Here is a 22431-nt window from a genome sequence, read left to right as displayed (position 1 = left end):
CACTCTGTAAACCTCCCCCAGGTCTGCAGCATCCTCCACGAAGGGCTGGCAGAGCACGTGCCCTTCCAGAATCCTCCTACGGAATCACCTGCCTCTTGCTTAACCATTGATTTCAGAATTAAAAAAAAAACAAGTGCCCAAGGGTAACCTCAGCACCCTGACCTCCATCCAAGGGAAAGTGCATCAAAGTCTCTCCCCTTTAAGTGGACAGAGGGTTCCGGAGTCGAGCTGCGGAACAGTTACAAAACGGGAAGAAGTCCCAAGTTTCAGACTTTTCAGGCTTGGGACTAAAAAGGTTTGAGTCTGAAAATGAAAACACGTCACCTTCCTGCCAAAATAAACTGTGATGGATGCTCGGACCCCACCACCTTTCGGCCAAGCGTTTCCTGTCCTGCCACACCACCCCCACCTGCCTCACACCAGCTCCGATGAGGGAGGGCTATTTTTAAGATGCCACAGCCAGGACCAAGAATGAGAGAAGTTATTTATTTATAGTTACACCTTTCGAGCATTCTTTCTCTCCCCTATCTCCAGGAGATACAGGCCTTGCTTGACTCTCCCTTTGAATCTAAAATCTCTGGGATAAGGACTATGAAAGGTCACAGATGTCATCCATGACCTCTAGACTGGGATCGTCATCCTGGACAATATACAAGTTGGAAAACTGTTCACTCCTTGAGGAATTCATCCTACACCAGGCTTATGCAACACCTGTGCTCTTGAGCAGCATTTTGTAAAACACACATTTCTTATGAAAGGTGACTTGAAAATACATTCGTGGCTTTGTAATTTAAAAGATTCCAACAGTAAATCCCCCTACTTTTTTTTTCCCCGACAGAGGATTCCATTATCATGCAAATAGATATTCCATTATCTACTTGGGATTATAAACTCAGACTCTTGCATTGGGTTTTTCGAGGCAGGGCGTATGTAATGTACACATCACGTCCTCCGTATCAACAAGCTCTTTCTGGTGTCTAGCTGCATCCTTTCATTCATGACTCAGTGATCTTTTCTCATTCTGTTAAGTGAGCCCCTTCTTAATACCAGACCTCACAGGACCCATTGCAGATCCTTGGAATTTGCCAGTAAATCAAACAGAAACGCCCTCCCTTGTAATGTGCATAGAAGTTTCATCTTCCAGTTGGCTCCTACCCCCAGCCACCTCCACACACACACACACACACACAAGTTCACGGCCATTATTTTCTTCACAGCCGTTTTCCCACCTGACATTTGGTGTTGGCTGATGTCTCTCCCTACAGTTTAAGTATTGTGGGGGCCACATTCACTCTTGGTATTACATCACGGTATCACAAGCATCGAAAATATGCTTAAAATTCATTCAATGGTCTACTTATCTCAAATTCTTACAGCATTTGGAATTACAGAGAGTGCTGAAGAGGTCCTTCTTTTTTTTTTTTTTTTTTTAAGATTTTTTGATGTGGACCATTTTTAAAGTCTTCATTGAATTTGCTACAATCTTGCTTCTGTTTCACTTTTTTTTTTTTTCTTATCTGAGAGGCATGTGGGAATCTTAGTTCCCTGACCAGGGACAGAACCTGCATGCAATGCTTGCATTGGAAGGTGAAGCCTTAACCACTGGACAACCAGGGAAGTCCCCTCAACTTTTTTTTTTTTTTTAGTATGATGCCTTCTTAAATACCCTAGCTCCACTATTTTCACCCACCACTTCAGGCATTACTATAGGAACTACTAGAAGGACAGGAGGCTGGCTCTTCTCTGAATTCACTAGTCTATGTGTTAAGTGAGTCGACCTTGAGGCTGATAGCTCTCCAGAACACAGTGGTTGGCATCACCCACTTCCCCTTCCTTGCAGCCTCTATTTCTCATGGGTTCTTTGTGCAGCCAGGTGTGTGGCGTCATGGCTCATGGCTGGTGGGGTCATGATTCAGCTTTTAGTGAAAGGAAAGTCCTTGCTGCCTCACTGTGCTTGTGCAAAGTACGGTGCCTTGTACTACTCAAGGGAGAAAGAGAAAGACTGGAAACTGTGGAGTGCAGAGCCCACGTGTAAAAGCAGGTCTATCAGAAAGATGGAAACACTTGACGATGCGGGATAACCTGGCACAACTTGGGAACTCGTAAGGGCTATGGATCAACAGTACTTGGCATGGGGTGGGTGTTCAAGAAGGTTTTACTGACCAACGAATGGAAAAATGATGCCCCCCCCCCCCCCCAAAATGTGCAAGCTAGAGTATTCACATGTTCTTACTTCTTGGAAGATTTACTTACTTCTTCGACGGGTTTCTTGGAAGCTCCAAGTTCTTATTTTAGGAGCACACACACACATACTTTGATTGCATTGGAAAAAATTAAGAACAGAAATCCAGCTGTTGTTCACTCACCTTTTTACTTAGGTGGGGACCGTTAGCGCCCCCAGCGCCTCTCTGCCCTGAGGGTGGCACTTGATACACATCTTGTTCCTGGGTCCCATGGCCGGTGGGGACTTGGTAAATTCCCTGATTTTGGTAGGAAGGAGGCACTTGGTAGATGGTGTCTCGAGGGGCGCCCTGTGGGTTTGGTATTTGATAGAGCTTCTGTTGGCCAAACGGCGGCGGCCCCAGTCCCGAAGTGGGCAGGTCCTGATTGGAGGAGGTCTCCTGCACCGGGCCAATCAGAAGCTTCACCCGGTTGCCGGGGACAATGCCCTGCCGGCCATGTAAGGAGCAGAGCCACCATCCCTCCAGTCCTCCTGTGTTCTGCTCGATGACAGTCAGGATGTCTCCCTTGCGGAAAGCCAGCTCCTCGGCACACTCCGGGACATTGTCGTACAAGGCTCGGGCCATAAGATTCTAGGTAGGAAAGAAAAGAGGGGGAACGCAGGTTAGCAGATGAACTGAGTCCCTGAAACACCTAAGCCCGTGCTCTTATGGAGAGGCACACTTCCTGGAAAGAGGAGGATCTGAACAATAAGCTGTAAGGAGAAAAACAGATGGTGCAGACAAAAGACAGATCCATACGTACTGTGTCTGCCACCAATGACATCAGACCGCCTCCTCGGAAAAGCTCCGAACACCACCGAGTGCTGTGTTCCAGCAGCAGAGGCTGTGCCAAGGGAATTATAAGGAGCTCGGTGAAGGAGCTGGAGAGCAGTTCACTCTACAAAGGATTTTTCTTCCTTGCTTCAACCCAGCTGAAGGAAGAAAAATATATTCCAAGATATTCAAATGGACTACAACAGACATTTCATTTTTTTTTTTTTTTAAAGTATATTGGAGGTAAAGAGAGTCAAAGAACACCTCCCCCCACCCCCCACCCCAGACAAACAGCACAAATGGCGTTTATATCCACTGTTAAAATGGAAACAGAAGTATGCTGATCTCTGCCTTGGTAGGCCTTAACAATTCTTACTCTCAGTTGATCAAGAGGTCCTTGGATACAGGGAGACTCTACAAGCGGGAGATGTTTCCACGATAATCCCGTGCGGAGTGCAGTGACGGTGGCCCACACCTCCAGACCCGAGCATGTGGAGCTCCAAAGAGGCTGCCCCACATGGGCAGGTAGAGGCCGCCCCGTTCTCTCCGGTGCTTTATTCCCACCTTTCCTGAGGGCCCCTCCTCACCCCGCCACTTTATTTGCTCCTCCTTGAATCTCACCATTCACATTGGAAAGGCTCTGCCCTCCCCTTTCATGGGCCCCAGACACTTTCTCTCTTTGTGTGAAGGCCCGTCTGCCACAGTACTGAGCAGACAGCCAAAGTAGGCATTCGGCGGGGAGCGGGTAGGCAGTACATGCCGACGTTCTTGGAAGCCTTTCAAAGGCTCGGCGATTTCATTTCTTGGCATCAGTCACGTCTCAGGGCATGAGGGTAGCCTTCCCCACCCAGATGCCGGCTCCTTCCCAGCACACACAGAGCCCTGGAACGTTGCAAATTCATCTCCAGCCATCGGAAAACTCAAAGCGGTCTCTTCAGTGCTTCACTAGACAGTCGGGATGCCCTCGATGTTGGGGTAATGACGATCGGCTGTGGGAGAAAAGACTGCCGATTGGATGGAGTGTGCTCTGATGACACACCCGTGGAATTTGGGGCTGTTGTTGCTTGGATTTCTGCCCCTGTGTTTTCTTCTCTAAAAATGTGGATTTGCTCTTTCAGCCTCCTGCTTTTCAGCCCTTCATCACTGACATGCACTCACCATCTCCCCCTGTACTAGGCCCCATAAACACAGGTCCTGTGCCGTGGGCTGTGCTACGTGAGGGGTCTGTCCCCTGCTCAGTGGTTGGGGAGGTTCCTACTTTTATTCTGTTAACCAAGCTCCTCTGAGTACAGTGCAACGGCTTAACCTGAGGGAAGGAGATGAAGCCCTGGAACTCAGTGCCCAGGAAGCCTGGTAATGCTCTTTAAGAATAAGACTGAAGTCCTTGTTCTTGACAGTTTTTTGATCCAGGAAGCCTATGATGTAGACAGGTGGGCAGAAAAGGGAAGTTAAAGGATACTGAGGGGTTTGTGTGCAGGTGAAAGCTGTACTTGGTATTTATATTCTAGGAAGCTTTGGGTTCCTTCTAATAAAAGTTCACACACATAAAAATAAAACACACAGCACCGTAACCTGACGTGAGGAGCCATTTTAGGATGAGTCCTAATCTTAAAATTTCTACGTTTCTCTTCTCCCATCTTGTGGGTGATCTGTCCTTGAAAGAAAACTCATTGAATTGAAGAAGACAAGACTCTTCCTCTGTACCTAAATGATGGGAAGGAAATTCAGTCTGTTCAGTTCAGTTCAGTCTCAGTCATGTCCGACTCTTTGTGACCCCATGGACCACAGCATGCCAGGCCTCCCTGTCCATCACCAACTCCCAGAGTTTACTCAGACTCATGTCCATTGAGTCGATGATGCCATTCAACCATCTCATCCTCTGTCTTCCCCTTCTCCTCTGAACTTCAATCTTTTCCAGCATCAGGGTCTTTTCGAATGAGTCAACTCTTCGCATCAGGTGGCCAAAGCTTCAACATCAGTCCTTCCAATGAACATTCAGGACTGATTTCCTTTAGGATGGACTGGATGGATCTCCTTGCTGTCCAAGGGACTCTGAAGAGTCTTTTCCAACACCACAGTTCAAAAGCATCAATTCTTCAGCACTCAGCTTTCTTTATAGTCCAGCTCTCACATCCATACATGACTCCACCAAAACTGTCCTGAAGTGACAGAGCAGGGAGACAGCTGACCACTCTGGACTCTGTCCCCTTCTCCAGGGCCCATTCAAGGACTGGGAATGGCTGGCAAGGAGGCCCTAATGCCTCCTGACATCAGGAGTGACGGGGCTGGGACCAGATCTATGGGAGTTGAGGGTCCAGAGCTTGATACTGGTGATCAAGAAGGGAAAGAAAAGAAACAGAACAGGGACTTCCCAGTGGTCCAGTGGATAAGACTCGACCTTCCAATGCAGGCGGCCTGGTTTCCATCTCTGACTGGGCAACTAAGGTCCCCTATGTTGCTCGTGGCCAAAAACTAAAAACAAAAACAGAGAATACCAGAAGGGTGAAAGACCACAAACCTCATCAGCATACACGAGCTCCAGGCATCTGGAGTTGGGTCACGGCTGTGGAGCTCTGGGAGGCGCTGAAGCGGAGCCATGGACCACAACCAGCTCGAGGCGGATAGCAATCCCTGCACGAAAGCTAGTCTTGATGTTCTCTGTCTCTTGCCCCCGTGACCCTCCACCACCACCAGCTAAGCAGCATGTTCAGGTTTCCAGACAGGTCTCCAGAGCCGCTTCTCGTGGAAAACCCAGGGAGCCGCTTGTGGACGCACCGTGGGTGTCTTCGGACTAGCTCCTCCTCGTGCCCACAGAGACTGGGATTCAGGGAGTCCAGTGAGGCTGCTAGAGAGGCACCCACTGCCAGCCTGGTGCCTCAACACTGAGAGTTATTCTCAGCCTCAGCGCAACGGGAATAAGTAATTTAATACCTGCACGAGCTACAGGGAGCCAGCAGTCTCCCACACAGAGGGGTTACAGCTCCTTCAGAGGACCTTCAGAGGACACCTGGACCCGGCCTCCCTGTCCCACAGGTGAGGAAACGCATCCGGGGAAGGGGACAGTCTATCATCTGCCTGAGGCCACACCGGTGGAGTCAGAGATCGGAACAGAACTGTGGTCTCTTGGCCCAGTTCTCCTTCCAGGACCCCAGGCCACCTTAGCCTAGTTCATATTGTCCTCCAAACTGGGCTCCACTCCATTTTACAGTAAAGCTCTGAAAACGACGGTTCTTTTTGTCATGTCTAGGGAATAAGTCAATTCTTGGGGTTTGGGGGTCTTGGCTGTGTGACTTGGGCAGATTATTCCCCACAGCCTCTGCACCTGTAAAATGAGAATGAGGATAACATCCCTATGTCATGGATTTGCAGTGAGGATGAAATGAGTTCATTCAAGTCAAGTACTTGAACATCGTGGGAGCCTTGGGAAGCGATGATGACTGTTTAATGCATGATGGTGCTTTGATGGTGAGCCTCCTAGTAGGTTACCTCCTCAGTTCACAATCAAGGGTTGGTCTCAGTCTAATGATGCTATTATATATACTTCTTTATACATCTGATGTTTCTCTTGCTCATAATTACACTTCAAGAGAATTGTATGTTGAAGCAGTATTTCTCTGAATTAAGAATGAGTTCTGGTCACTGCAACCTCTTGTTGAGTATTTGCCTACAAACAACAAAAGTGAAATCATTGGTTGATTCAAGAGACTTCCTGAGACAAAGTAAAATAATAATAATAAAAGTTTCCCAGGAGACTCAGTGGTAAAGAACCTGCCTGCCAATGCAGGAGACATGGGTTTAATCCCTGGGTCAGGAAGATCCCCTGGAGAAGGAAATGGTATTCCATTCCAGCATTCTTGCCTGGAAAACCCCACAGACAGAAGAGTCTCGTGGGTTACAGTCCACGGGGTCTCAAAGAGTCAGACACGACTTAGCGACTAAACAACAATGGTATTTCTGGAAAAATTTTATGAGGTTCCAGAAGAGTACCACCCATCAGAAAATGTGGAAAAACATGGGCAAAGAGGAGCTTGACTTTTGAAAACACTTGATATGTTGAGGCAAGAATTTAGTAAGAAGATAATAGCAAAATTAACTTCAACCAGAATAGGAACCATCTCATTCAAAAGTGCACAGGCAACTCACAGACAGGCAGGTAAAGAGTTAATTTCCCTGGCGAGGACAAGCTGGAGGGACCCCTTCTCTCAGTGGTTCCTTAAGGCCACAAAGTCAGAAGGTATCTCTGCATATCTCACAAAAACCCAGGCAAGACAGTTTGCCTGGTCAAGACCTACTGCTTCGCCCACTCTCCCTGGGATATTTATCTCCAGGGCAGGAAAGGTCAACACAGAAACACATCAGGGAAAGATAAGAGAGCTATGTAATTCTATATCCAGCTGGATGGTTGGCCTCCAGAGGCTGGCAGTTAGAAACGCAGCTAGAGCTTGGCAAAGCACCAACACAGTCGGGGCACAGAACTCGAAAGCCAGAAGAACATCAAACAATTACAGTCCAACTTGTTCACTTTACAAAGGAGAAAAACGAGGCCCCAGAAGTTAATGATTTGCCAAGTCACCTGGCAAGACGGTCAGAGAGCTGAGCTAAGAACTCGGGCCTCTTGTCTCCAGCTCGAGAATTAGGATGGTATTTAATAAAGTCAGAGGCATGTGCTACAAAAGCTGTGGTTCTAATTAGGATGGGAAATCTGCATTTAGAGTCATAAATCCTATTTGAAGGACTCTAATCGTCTCAGCCTGTGGCGCTGACCCCACCCTGGTCTTACTTGAAACTGTCCTGGGCTTCTGTGCTCCCCATCCTGGTTCTCCTTCTTCCCTTGAGCTCAAAACCAGTCATTTTCCTTCTCTTTCACAGGCCATTAAAAAAATTTTTTTTAAGGTTTATTATTAATTTATTTAGCCACATAAATTTATTTAGCAGTGCGGCATGCAGGATCTTAGTTCCCTGACCAGGGGTTGAACCTGTACCCCGTGCAGAGGAAGTGCAGAGCCTTACCCCTCAACTGCCAGGCAAGCCCCTATTTTTTTCCGCCTATCATTTTAGTGGTCATGTTCCAAAAGGATCTCTCTTCTTTCTGAGCTCTCTCTCTACAGGACATCTCATTCATGCCGATGGCATTTAAACACCCAGGTGACACTCAGATCCACAGCTCCAGATATTCAGATCCAGCTCGATATTCCCTCAGCTCTCCAGTCCTGTACTTCCCATCGTCTAGTGAGTATCTTCACCTCACACCCAAGTGCCAAACCCCCCTTCTCCTGGTCTCTCTCAGTGAACAGCAGGCACATAGCTGCCCAAGACTGGAGCCTCAGAGGTTTGCTGAGTCACTCCACAACCCGAACCCCAATCAGCTGGGACCTGCTCGTCCTCCTCACTGCTGCTCCCCGCTCAGGCCACCAGCGACCTATTTTTGGTGGGAAGGGAAGAGAGGGCAGGTATGGCAACTGCTTCCCAACTGGTTTTCCTGCATTCAACTTCTTCCCACCTCCAAACTCATCTTCCACATCACCAGAAAAGTTCTCTTCCCAAAGTTGTTTCCCTTTCTAGTTCTTGGTGATAGCATTTCTTGAGATCAAACCAGTCAATCCTAAAGGAAACCAACCCTGAATACTTACTGGAAGGACTGGTGCTAAAGCTGAAGCTCCAATACTTTGGCCATCTGATTCAAAGAGCCAAGTCATTGGAAAAGACCCTGATGGTGGGAAAGATTGAAGGCAGGAGGAGAAGGGGACGACAGAGGATGAGATGGTTGGTTGGCATCATTGACTCAATGGACATAAGCTTGAGCAAACTCCAGGAGATAACGGAGGACAGGGGAGCCTGGCCTGCTGCAGTCCATGGGGTCAGAAAGAATCAGACATGACTCAGTGACTGAACAACAGACTTGTACCATCCTATTCAAGACCAAACTCCTTAAGTTCAGGGAGGCTGTTCTTCCTTGGGCATTTTCAGAACCAGTGTCTAAAGCAAAATACACACTCATTGTGTTTGCTAACTTGAAATGGACTCTCATTCTGGTTCTCTACAGAGAGGGTGAAATGGTTTTCTAGACATGTCTGCGAGGTATGCGGTGGAGATTTTCAAATGGACGTGGGGAGATGAACTAACAGGACCAGAAAGATAAACGGCGCGTCCAGGTCACTAAGCCTTAGGGCCAGAGAACGTGGGAGGCGGCCGGCAGGAAAGCGCCCGCCCCACCCTCTTAAAACAGGATGGGGTGCCTGCGTCTACTGCAGAAGCAAACAGGAAGGCCAAGAGGAGCCGGCCGTCCCCATCTGGTTAAGTACAATGGTCTCTGTGAGAGAGCCTTTCTGTCCCTTCAGTGCAGCAATCTACGTCTGGCGGTAGGTGACTGAGCACCATTCACGCTTGGCCAGAATGCTTGGCTTCTGTGATCCCCAGGTTCCCAGGCTGTGCCTGAGGACTGGGAAGAAGATGCCCGGGGGCATTACAGCAAGTACATGGAGCTCCGGACCACACTGGGTTTCCAGACCCGCTCTTGCCTGCCCTGCTACCAAAACGTCAAGAGAGCGCATTACTCCTACTGCCAGGGAAGTGATCTTCCAAATATGGGGAGGTGTGACTTATAATTTCCATGACCATTTATGCCGTTCTCTGAAGAGAAGTGAGACACAATGGCTGGTGTGTCATCCTCCCTTCCCTCCCCCTACCCTGCCTGGATGGATAGCATCATCAATGGCCCAGCTTCCTCTTATTATTTGGCTTCGTTCTATATTTACCATGCAGGAGCTCCTGCCAAGGCCTCAGGCCGCCACATTCGCAACAACATGACTTTCCTGTGCCCAACCCCGCCCCCACCCCAAACTTTAGCCCTGAACTCCGGCAGGGACATGCATACAGAACAAAGGAGGAAACGGCCATGGTCAAGGAAATTGGTCCCCAAGGAAGTAGCTGGGGGATGAGTGTGAGCGAGGTCGGTCTCGGGACACACGGGAGAAGAGCAAGACGATCTGGTGTCTTTAGTCTGCCGACAAAAATCAGCTTAGGTCTTTTCCATTACAGTTTATTATGAGATTTTGAATATGGTGTCTTGTAATAACCTATAATGGAAAAGAATTTTAAAAAGAATACAGATACACACACTTATGTGTGTGTGTGTCCATGGGATTCTCCAGGCAAGAACACTGGAGTGGGTAGCCATTCCCTTCTCCAGGGGATCTTCCTGACCAACCCAGGTCTCCAGCATTGCAGGCAGATTCTTTACCATCTGAGCCACCAGGGAAGCCCTGTATGATCCTGTGTATATATACAGCCTCCCGGTGGTGCTAGTGGTAAAGAACTTGTCTGCCAGCAGGAGACTCAGGAGTTGCCGGTTTGACCCCTGGGTTGGGAAGATCCCCGGAGGAGGAAAGGGCAACCCACTCCAGAATCCGTGCCTGGAGAATTCCATGGACAGAGGAGCCTGGCAGACTACAGTCCATAGGGTTGCAAAAGTCGGACACGACTGAAGCAAGTTAGCATGCACACAAGCATGTATATTGTGTATGTATATATATATATATCTCCAAATCACTTTGCTGTAGAGCTGAAACCTAACGCAATGTTGTAAATCAACTCTACTTCAGTCAAAAAAAAATCAGTTCCAGTCTGAGAGCCATCAAACCACTTTGGCTTCCTCCTGCTCTCATCTTTAGGATATAGTGGGACGTGAAATTTCCCCAAAGAAGGACACAGTCACGGTCCAAAACCCTGGATATCTGCAAGTGTCTGGGTTTTGATTCTTGGAATACTTGGTTTAGACCTGGATTCTTTCATCAGATGACATCTGGAATGTTGAATTTTTTAAAGAGCTGAATCCTCTGGAGATTAAGTAGTAGATACAAAGCTTTCAGGTTTAGGAGTCAGAAGACATGATGCAGAGCGCATCTAAGGTTTTTTTCTCAGCAATGTTTTTCCATTGCGACCTGACACACATTAGGTGCCCTGAACCAGCTGCAGAAGGGCAGTGTGACATCCCTCAAGGTGTCTAGGAATACTAGTCCCCAGTCGTGTTTCCTGACCTCTGGGGACAGTGTCCACCAAAGGTCCCTCTGCACCGGGACCAAATTTCAGCCAATGATTTACATATCCTGGAAAGTGCTTCTGAAGCCCTATGATGATCACAAAGCTCACACCAGTGTCTTGGACTCTCTCTGAATATTCATGTCTCTCTGAATATTCATTGGCCCCAAGTTCTCGCATCCTCTAAGATGTTAATTCCTGAATGGAAGGTGCTTTTAAAAAATGTGGCCTCGGGCACTCAGTCTCCCAAAGGTGCTCTTTGACCTGCAGTGACCGGTGCGGCTGTGCCCCGGGCACAGTGGCCCGGGAGGTGCCCAGGTTTGGTTCCTTCCACGTTGGCCTGTTCCAGTTTGGTGAGGGATGGTTCAGAACCCAGCATGACTTTGTGGTTCACAGACCAGAGGGGCATTAGTTCTTGAGAGCCAGTGAGAAGACAGATCTGACACTCACTGCAAACCTGAATATTTTTAATTAATTTATTAATTTTTGGCTTCCCTGGCTCTTTGTTGCTGCACGTGGGCTTTCTCTAGTTGCGGAGAGCGGGGGCTACTCTTGGTTGCCGTGCTGGGGCTTCTCATTGTGGCGGCTTCTTTGGTTTCGGGGCACAGGTTCTAGGTGCATGGACTTCAGCAGTTGCAGCGTGCGGGCTCAGTAGCTGTAGCTCTCAGGCTTAGCTGTTCCGAGGCCTGTGGAATCTTCCCAGACCAGGGATCGAACCTGTGTTCCCTGCATTGGTGGGTGGATTCTTATCCACTGTGCCACCAGGGAAATCCCAACAAATCTGGGTGTTTGGATGTCAGAAGAATTTTTCTATGTAACTAGATTTTGTGCCATGATATGGAGAGCAGAGTTGAGATTAAAGAAGTGGTTCTCCAAGTGCTGGCTTTCTGCCTGCCCTAGAACGAATGCTACATATTCACCCCTGATTTTTGAGGTTGATGCAGGACAGAAATATCCACACGCTGGGACCTGTTTATCAAGAAACCAACGGTGGCTGGGAGCAAACCCTCTGCTTCAAATAAGAAAAATGGCAAACAGGTTGTTGGGTGGTGTGGGTGTGTGTGCAAGTAAGTGTGTGACTTCATAGCCAACTTCTATTACTTCTTGGCTGGCTGTAGGGGATGGATTTGATTGCTGACATTAATTGAGAAACATAAATCAGCTTTTGCTCACAAGTTTGATGATATACATGTGTCTTTATGAGCTCAATTCTCTGCTCTTTTGTGGTTTGGGGATTTTTCTCGGGCAGCTCCTGAGGGTCTGAAAGAAGGTGGGAGAACACCCAGGTTTCTGTAGGTACTCAGAACCAGTAGTCACCCATGGCTTGACCAGACCCACCAGGCTAGAATTTTAGACTAAGAAGGGATCCCAGAGATCATTCTAGCCCAAGCTTCTTGTTTTACAGCCCAGAGGGTCTCCTATTAGATAAGCAGCAGAGCAGATCTAGTGTCTGGTTCCCCTCTTAATCTCGGATTTTTTTTTCCTGCTGGACTAGGGTGTGCTTCCTGAGAACCTTCTCCACCTTAGAATTGAGTACCATTGCTGTTATGCCTCAGAATCTGTAAGCATTTGTCCCAGGTTGCCTGGTTTTGATAGATTTAAGCATAGTGTATTGGCAAAGGATCAAAACCACGGGGAAGGCACAAATGCTTTCCAGGGTCTGTCCCTAGATAAATCTGACAGGCGCCATATAATGATGATGGCCTGACACCCACTCACCCAAAAGATAGGTTTTATTAACAGCAAAACAACCATCTGGATTTCAGCCAACATTACAGTATTGGCACCGAATGACTTCTATTTGCCTGTCTAGACAAATCCCTCTAACATTCAGGTACTTGGGGAAGTGAAATGAAAATTAAGTCATAAAGGAGTAGGAGACTCTAGTCCACAAATATTACAATATAATTCCCCCCAACTGTATTATTTCCCAACAGTCAAAACACACAAGTTGTAACATCTAATAAAGCATATTTGAAAGAAGGGAAAGATCTTCCTATTTGCACATGCCCATCTATCTTATCTTCCTGCATCAATGTATGCAATCCCCAAGGTATGAGGTTATATCTAAATCCATGAATGCATATATGTACACATGCTACCAACCTTTGCCTCCCAGCCAGAACACAGCTGATGCAACTTGGGTGGCACCCCTCACTGGAACTCTTAGATGACTCCTGACCTAGGTTTGATGCCTGATTGTTATTCTCCTACTTAATTTCTGAAGTCCTCAAAGAGTTTGAAAAAAAATGGATTTGTATACTTGGCTGAGCGGTTATATACAATCACATACTGTCAGCACTGCATTTGCAGAGTTGTCTCAAGAAAGAATCTTTAGATGCTGGGAAGCTAATCTTAGCTTCTCAGTTAGAAGAGAAAGGAGAGATGGCAGGAGCAAACGGAGGCGAAGAAGACCTCCAAACGAAACTGATGAAGCTGTTCAGTGGCCAGGGAAACAGACAAGCTCCTACGTGTATAAAGGATGCACTGGTTTATGAAAATAAAATAGTTTTCTTCAGAGTCCATTACTCATGAAGCATGCATTTAGAATGCATGGGCCTGGAAGAAAGCTATTGTACGCATTTTAATGTTATATATTGTATCTACAATAGGAAGATTATTAGGAAAAGGAAGCCAACAGAAGACTTCAGAGAGCTCGGCTGGCCTTAGAGATGGTCTGATGGTTTTACACGTGACCTTATGAGGCCCCATGCTTCTTAGTACCTTGTGGTATTCCCTTGAACAAAGCGGGGCTAAGTACGTAAGAGGGAGCTTCCTTTTGGTTACGAACTGTTACATGAAGCCCAACTTCAGTCATGATAAAATGATGGCAAACCGATCTATGGTTGTATTTTTGTGCTTCTATCACATAAAACCATTGAGGCAATTATTTTTAAGCAGAAGGAGGTCGGGGAGATTGCAGCAGTGATTTTTCACCAGCGGGGATTTTGTTCCCCAGGTGATACGTGGCCACGTTCAGAGACATTTTTGGTCATCACATTGTGTGCGCGCGTGTGTGGATGTTACTGGTAGCTAGTGGTCAGAGGCCAAGGATGCTGCAATGCACAGAACAGTCCCCACAAGAAGGAATTATCCACCCTAAATGTCAGTAGGGCTGAGGGGGGGAAACCCTGACAGAAGGATGCACGCGACATTACTAAATCGATAGAGTCTAATCTCGGTCCTCATCTTGTCAGACTAATGACAATGAATCACTGCCTTTTGTGCCTCTGTTTCCCCATTTGCAAATGGGGATAATGAACACGTTCTTTATAATAACATCAAGAGGAGTCATGAAATTATATATGCAAAACACTCTGATTTCTTCAGAAGAAAGGGTCTCTATAAAATCAAAGCACAGTTATGATTACTGCACTATTATGAGCTCATGAAATTGCATCTTAAGAACTGTACTCCTCCTTCTCAAAAAAAAGAAAAAAATTCCTCCAGGGAAAGAAAAACCAGAATGATCTCATCGTGATTACACCTGCCACACCAAAAAACAGACACAGTTCAGAGAAGCTAAATTCTTTCCCTCCAGCAACGAAGTAAGCTGCGTCTGTAATTAAGATCTTAATAAGGGAGGGCGGGAGGCTGGATGCAGATGCCGCAGGCTCTGAAGCGCAGAGCCATCCTGCCAGGTTTCAACAAGAACAATGGAAACCCGGCCCGCTCACTGCTTCATGCTCTCTCAGGAGTCCTCTGCACGGTCCGTATTTCAAAGGGTCTTGCCTTCATTTTTTCACTTCCACAAGGAGAAAGAAAAGGACCCTCTTATTTACAAGTAAATGTGTGTGTGCTCAGTCACCAAGTCGTGCTGACTCTTCGTGACCCCAAGGACTGCAGCACTCCAGGCTTCCCTGTCCCTCACCATCTCCTGGAGTAAAATGTGATGTTGTAGATATTATTTAGAAGTAAATTATGAAAGGTGTGCCAGAATCCACTTTAGAAAAAAAAGCCCCTAGGCAATTTTCTGATAAAAAGCTGGAAAAAGTCAGATAGAAAGCTGACCTAAGGCAAAAAGGATAATGCCCTGGACAGCCGATTGATCTTGGGAGCAGCCTGTGTTTAGTGTCCCTAACCACCACGTGTAAACTTCCCAAGATGGTCCCTGTTTCAAATAGCCTTCCCGCGGTTAGACCATCTGTCCCATGTTGGGGTCTGTGAAACATGGATACATACCCACAGAAGGGAAATATATTTTAAACTAAAAGTAAAAGATAGACATCTAAGTATGTATCTTGTTAATGGATCTGCCTTGGTTGAATTTAGGATATAGGAGAAAAAAAGACAGGTACTGATAAGAGTCTTGGATTTAGTCAACGGACATGTTCTCTCATTGGCAAGGAATCGAGATCTGTTCCAAGGGCATCCAGGCCTCTGTGGGACTGTCGAGCCGTCCAACTTCACCGTGGACGCCCTGGGCTAACTGTGTCCTTATCATCCCTTTCCCGGTGCACTTAGCAGCTCTGAGTGGGAAAGGATGGAGAATCAGAGAAGAACACAGAAGGTCTATCCCAGAGGAGCACTCAGGGGAAAAGGGACTGGTTTTCTGCCAGTGTTGTTTTGATGGCCCTGAAGCAGTGCTGCTCGTCTCAGCCACATTTCCTGCTGACTCTAAGTCACGCCATGAATGATGAGCAACAACAAGCAAACAAACAAAATCCAGTGACAACAACAGACTCGTTGACAGATCACTGGCACGTCCTGTGAGGAGGCTGCAGAGCCTAGAAGTCCACTTCCCTGTCTCCGCAGTGTGCTGGCTGGGCTGGCTAAGGCTACTCGGGGGCCGAGAGAGAGAAGTCCAGCTCATTCTTTCAGTAGAGTACAGAGCCTGGGAACAGAGAAGCCTGAGGCCTGAGTCAGCCCCATCTTCTGTGGGAGTGAGGTGCTGAGTTCCGGGTAACACGCCGACTACCACAAGTCAGTGAGACTATGGCTAATTCACACAAGGGACAGCACTGGGTTTCCACATAACTAGAAGTTAGGAAAAATGCTGTCTAAATACACATTGCTTTACTTAAATAGAAAGATCTGGTTCAAATCTTAGCTGTATATGCTGTTTGGTGATCACAACTTAGAGTTTCTCAAATAATCCCCTCTCCCCAACACACACAACAAAGGGTAAAGGAAGGAATTAAACTTAAATTCAGAAGATGCTATTAAGCATTTTTGTGCCGAGCTTGCACTTTTACATATTCAGGGTTGCTCAATTTTTACTTCTGGTAAGTATAAACATCAACATTCCACATAAGGAACAACTTTGTAACATCTTATAACTATTACCTTGACATATTAGAAATACCAGGAGGAATTCTCATCTGCAATGTACATACCAAGATCTACAAAGAAATAAGATGTCTCCAAATCGGTAAACCCAGCCTTTGAATAGATCATGAACCACCTACCTAAATACCATTTGAAAGTGAAGTCTCTCAGTCGTGTCCGAATCTTTGTGACCCCGTGGACTGTAGCCCACCAGGCTCCTCCGTCCATGGGATTCTCCAGGCAAGAGTACTGGAGTGGGTTGCCATTTCCTTCTCCAGGGGATCTTTCCGACCCAGGGATCGAACCCAGGTCTCCCGCATTGCAGGCAGACACTTTAACCTCTGAGCCACCAGGGAAGCCCTAAATACCATTTAGCACAATTCATGTACTAAATTAATTGGGGAAGAGGCTGAGAGAAGGGACTAGTCATTTTTTTCTTTGTTTTAAAAAAGAATAAACTGGAATTTAGTGGTCCATGATGTGTGTGTGTGTTCTCAGCTGCTCAGTCGTGTCTGATTCTTTGTGGCCCCATGGACTGTAGCCCACCAGGCTCCTCCGTCCATGGGATTCTCCAGGCAAGAGTACTGGAGTGGGTTGCCATTTCCTACCCCAGGAAATCTTCCTGACCCAGGGATCAAACCCTGGTCCCTTGTGTCTCCTGCATTGGCAGGAAAATTCTTTACCATTGAGCTACCTGGGAATCCCAGTCCATGATGAGACCTAAGCATATGTACACTCCACTGGCAGCTTTATTGGGTTGGCCCTAAAGTTCATTATATATGGAAGATATATGGAAAAACCCAAATGAACTTTTGGCCAACCCAATATTATCTCTATGACTAGTTGCCCCTCCCCAACCCCCACTTCAACCATGAAAAAATCACAGTCACATTCTATCACTGCTTATACTTCCTGGGCAATCTGTTCCACCTTCCTCAAAGTGCATGCCTGAATTCACCTAGGTCACACTGTCTGCCTTTTGAAAGAACTGCTCTTTCCAGTGCAAAGTGGAAAAGGTTACCAACGAAGCATTTATATTAAAATGAAAATTCCTCAGGAAGACAGTAATGAGTGAGAGTGAAAAAGCTGGCTTAAAACTCAACATTCAAAAACCTAAGATCACGGCATCCGGTACCATCACTTCATGGCAAATAGAACAGGAAACAATGACAGACTTTATTTTCTTGGGCTCCAAAATCACTGCAGATGGTGACTGCAGCCATGAAATTAAAAGACACTTGCTCCTTGGAAGAAAAGCTAGGACCAACCTAGATAGCATATTACAAAGCAGAGACACTACTTCGCCGACAAAGGTCCGTCTAGTCAAAGCTATGATTCTTCCAGTAGTCATGTATGGATGTGAGAGTTGGACTACAAAGAAAGCTGAGTGCCAAAGAATTGATGCTTTTGAACTGTGGTGTTGGAGAAGACTCTTGAGAGTCCCTTGGACTGCAAGGAGATCCAACCAGTCCATCCTAGAGGAAATCAGTCCTGAATATTCATTGGAAGGACTGATGCTGAAGCTGAAACTCCAATCCTTTGGCCACCTGATGCGAAGAACTGATTCACTGAAAAAGACTCTGATGCTGGGAAAGATTGAAGGCAGGAAGAGAAGAGGGTGACAGAGGAGATGGTTGAATGGCATCACTGACTCGATGGACATGAGTTTGAGCAAGCTCTGGGAGTTGGTGATGGACAAGGAAGCCTGGCATGTTGCAGTCCATGGGGTGGTAAAGAGTCGGAAATGACTGAGTGACTGAACTGAACTGTAATGTTCCCCAGGCATGTGGAGTCCTCCTTTACTAGTAAGAAATCCCGCAGGGAGATAACTGGAATGTTCAAAGTAAATAAGATGGAGGTGGGGTTGTTGACAAAGTATAAACGTTTTTTTTTTTAGGGGGACCCCTTTTCCATGCCCACGTTCTTTGCAATCATCCATTGCCTAGGTAACTGGTAGCTATTTTCTGCATTTTAAATTGAAAAGAGAGTATTTCTTCCCAGTGGCCCCATTTTGTTTATCTTGGCAAGGAGGCTTGGTAATTAAGTCTATACGTTACTGGAGGGCTGGGATACCAAGGGCTGGGATTTCAAACTAATTTGTTTAGGTTCCTTTCTAGCGCTAAAGTGATCTAAAAACAGATCATCAGCATCTCTAACTTTATACCTCTGTCACTCTGACCCCAGAAGGATAAGAGATGTGCTTTATCCCGGGCCCTACTCACCTCCTGTATCAAATCCACCTTTGATTCTTTAGTCATGACTTTTCTCTTTTTTTCAGTAATATTTTTGTTATGGAAAAACAATTCTAGTGAAGGTTTTCTCTTACATTTTAACCTATATAGTGCGTCTATCAATATACCTATATATGCGTGTATTCTGAATATTTTGTGTATCTTATAAATGCATCATAACATAGCTGCCATTTTTAAATGCCTACTATGTGCTAGAAACTGATGATTTTCAAATATTATATCCTTACAACTATCTAATGAGACAGGTATTATTACTCCCATTTTATAAATGAGGAAATGGAGGCTTGCCTAAAATTATACTGTTAAAAAGCAACAAAAGTGAGATTTAAAACAAAATCTATCTTCTTTCCAATAGGCCATATGGGGAAAACTCTTTTAATAGCTATTTGTGTATTTCATGTAATCCAACATTCAATTCAATGTTTGCTGAGTACCTACTATGAGCAAGGGCCGATAACCACAGGAATATCAAATCTTATTAATAACAATGAAGATACCAAAGCACTAATATATTAGCAAGTGGGGACACAGGTGTGTTGGTACACCCCTATGTCTGGCATTTGCATTTCTACAAGACACAGCCAGGCCCGTGGAATATTTAATAGTACTCGATTATCTTAACATAGGAAATAGGGTTTCGACATAATCCAAGTTTTGAGTCCACACATCCTTTCAACATCTGTTGGGCATCTACTTATATAAGGAGGGCTGGGGCCTGCTAGAATTGTCTCTTTCCAGTGGAGCCATGGTAAACACCTCCCCATGGAAAATATCTCGCTTCAGCTTTACAACAATCCACGAGGCCAGATCAACCCTAGTTTGATGGTGGTGGTGCGCATTCCCTCAGCCTATCCGACTCTTTGCAACTCTATGCACTGTAGCCCGCCAGGCTCCTCTGTCCATGGTGATTTCCCAGGCAAGAATACTGGAGTGGGTTGCCATTTCCTCCTCCAGGGATCTTCCCAACCCAGGGATTGAACCTGAATCTCCTGCATTTCAGGCAGATTCTTTACCGCTGAGCCACCCTACAGATAAGAAAGCTGAGGCTCACAGAGCTTAACTTACCCAAGGTTACAGAGCATCGAGTCACAGGAAACAGAAATGCCTTTCACCAGACCCCACGCTCTACCTTGCCTCTACTGCAAGAACACCTAAGACCAAGTCCCCGTCCAGGCCACAACACACAACAGATCCTGGATCATACTTTTTATTCAAGGACTTGCCTACCAATCTGCCTCTACACACAGATAAAGGGTGAGTCTCTCATATCAAGTGGGGCTTACCTGAAGCTGGAAAGCCCCAGTGGGCAGCCTTGGTGAGTTCCAGGTATCATTTAGATAGTAATTTTATTGAAAGGGGTTAATGAGTAAGGCAGTGCTAACAGAGTAGGGCAGAGGTGAAAAACAGAAAGCCTATTGTAGAGATGATAGGAGATAAAGGTTTAGGCTTCTGATTGTTGTATAGAGTGGATGGATGAGGAGACTTGACTTCTAGCAAGTACCGACGAACCAAGTCACACAAGCACAAAGAGACAGGAGCCAATGAATGGGAGCAGCAAGGGGCCACGATTTTCACAGCAGACTCAGAAGCGGGGAGGAAGACAGGGGTACAGAGAGCGCTTTAAGTACGTCACGTCTGTGTGGGTGGGGGGAGGCCAGCCCGGAGCAGTCTGGTACTGGAGAAGTATAATGGATGCTTGAATGAAAAAAATGAGAGACGATGAGGTCATTAAGGGCACAAAAGGGGAGGGAATTGGCAAAGAGGCTTGAAAAGTAGAGAGGAAGTTTCTTTAGAAGTGGGGGGCAGGGGTGCAGACAGGAAGCCGCTGATGAGTTCTTAGAAGAGGACCCATGTACACCCCAGCAAAGAAGGGGCGCTTAAGGAATCTGTTACGTGCATCTTGCACACTTGGTGCTCTCAGAACACCTTCAGTCTCGTAAAGACTTTGGTCTCCAAGTAGGTAAGTCATTTAGCTCTGAAAATGGGCTTGCTCAATCAGTGAAACAATACCTAAGAAAACGGTTAATTTTTTTCAAAGCATCTTTTGTTGCTTTGAAAGCTCAGATGGGATTTAAAAAAGAGGCAGGGGCAGGGTATGCAATACACCATTCAGAAGCGTATAAAACATTTTAAATCAAAATGGCAAAGCCAGGAAAGAATCAGGAATTACATATAGACTAAGTAAATATGCTGACTAAATGGAAGACACTCGGATCACATCTTCTCCAGCCACTCTGAGAAAATAAAAACATTTCCAAAGTCCCCTGGAAAGCTCTTCTTTAATGCGCACTTCCTGCTTTCCCTAACCTACCTTACCCATGTTCAGTCAGAACCCCAGAATCTGGACTTCAGAATGTAGTTTTCTTATTTGTAGTTTAAGCTTCATCTGTAATTTTCTTCAATCAAAACATTCAAGAATGAATTTGTTGAATGGCAGACTAGATAAATAATTTAGAGTTTCAGTGTAGGCACACAGGATACAGAAATTTGGCCAAGCCACAAAAGCTGCTCAGCTATTAGAGATCAAACAGGCCAGGCCTGTGGGGCACTTACCAGGCCTGGGCCTGCACAAAGTGGGCGGGGCCTCTGCTCAAACACAGCTGTGCATCCACCTCTCAATTACCCTCCTGGCAGAAAGTAGCAACAACCCACCCCCAGACCCTCAGGAGGGAGGCCTTCACTGAGCAGGCCATGGCCACTGAGGCATTGCCCCCTCACCCACCTCCAGTATTTCAGCACATGCTGTGTATATTCAAAGGAGCTTGGGGAAAATTCTTAATAAATGAAGCCCCCATAATTTACTGATTAGAGAACTCCAGAGGGCATCCTTTAAAGAGCAATGGAACCTTAAGTGCATATGAGAGTAACTGCTCCCTTCCTATGAACAAATTAAAACACATAGAATGTAACCAAAATAGACGATATAGGCTGGCTCCCCGCAAAATTCACCAAAGTAATAGCTTCTAATAGCTTGCATTCCACGGTGCTCAAGATGACTGTAAACGCATAGCTGGCTGACTTGGAACTGTGTGTAAGTTCAAAATGGGTGGAGGCTTGGTTGTTGTCTAGTTATGATCCCCGAAGTAGCCAAACCAGATAATCTGGTTAAAAAAAAAATCTTATAGTGACTGGATTATAAATCTCTCAGTGAGCATTTTTAAGTCTTGACTGAGCTAAATTTATTTTGTTTAGAGCAACAGAGTATCTAAAAGCTAATTCCCAATTCCAGGGTTTTACAATCTAATAATTATCTGGTTTTACTATGTAAGTGGCTTCAATGAAGTAACTGCCAGACATTCATTTCACTTTGCTTTGTAGAGGCACTGTCTTAAAAAAAAAAAAAAAAAAAAAAACCTATTGTGCAGGGATACTTTGAATGACATAGAATCTTGAGCTACATGGGAGAGGGAAAAGCAGTCACACAGGACATTTTAGGAAGTCACAGATAGTTCTTTCTTTAATAGTTGTTTAAAGTCACAAGCTCTGGGGCCAGATCACCTTGGTTCAAATTCCAGCTCTGCTACTTTCCAGCTGCGTGGTTTGGGATAAATTACCTAGCCTCCCTGAGCCACAATTTCCATATCTGAAAATGAATATAAAGTATTAACACTACCTCATGGAGTTAATTGGGAAAGCTAAATATGACAATCCTGTATTGTCATGGTGAGTCTTAAAAACTGTTATTTATCATTCCTCTACCTTTGTGTCATCTCCTCTACTTATAATAACAAAATCTTCTCCTGAAACAGTCCATTATTAACTAGAGAGAAAATAGGCTTTATAAAAAAGGGAAAGTAGATTGCTTCAGCTATTGGTTCCGTTTATAGTCACCACAAGGTGTCAATCTGTCATTTGGTTAGCTGGGGAAGTCAGAAGTT

At 45.8% G+C, this 22431-nt stretch overlaps 1 protein-coding gene across 8 annotated transcripts in view; it reads right to left on the bottom strand.

Annotated features, from left to right (window-relative positions):
* Nucleotides 1-22431, bottom strand: part of NEDD9 (neural precursor cell expressed, developmentally down-regulated 9) — a 190168-nt gene that overhangs the window by 30286 nt on the left and 137451 nt on the right. For 4 of the 8 annotated variants that reach the window (XM_061398866.1, XM_061398870.1, XM_061398865.1 and 1 more), the window contains exons 2-3: nt 2986-6660; nt 2367-2813 (exon numbers count right to left, since the gene is read on the bottom strand). In XM_061398866.1, the coding sequence (XP_061254850.1) occupies nt 2367-2813; nt 2986-3006 (468 nt within the window). In that variant the 5' untranslated portion in view covers nt 3007-6660. The remainder of the gene's footprint in view (nt 1-2366; nt 2814-2985; nt 6661-22431) is intronic. The other 4 variants (XM_061398868.1, XM_061398867.1, XM_061398872.1 and 1 more) reach the window with 2 other exon arrangements.

This window comes from Bos javanicus, chromosome 23, assembly GCF_032452875.1.
Source record: "Bos javanicus breed banteng chromosome 23, ARS-OSU_banteng_1.0, whole genome shotgun sequence".
NCBI lineage: Eukaryota > Metazoa > Chordata > Mammalia > Artiodactyla > Bovidae > Bos > Bos javanicus.
Note: the sequence above shows the minus strand (reverse complement) of the source record. Positions and strands in the feature narration are given on the sequence as shown.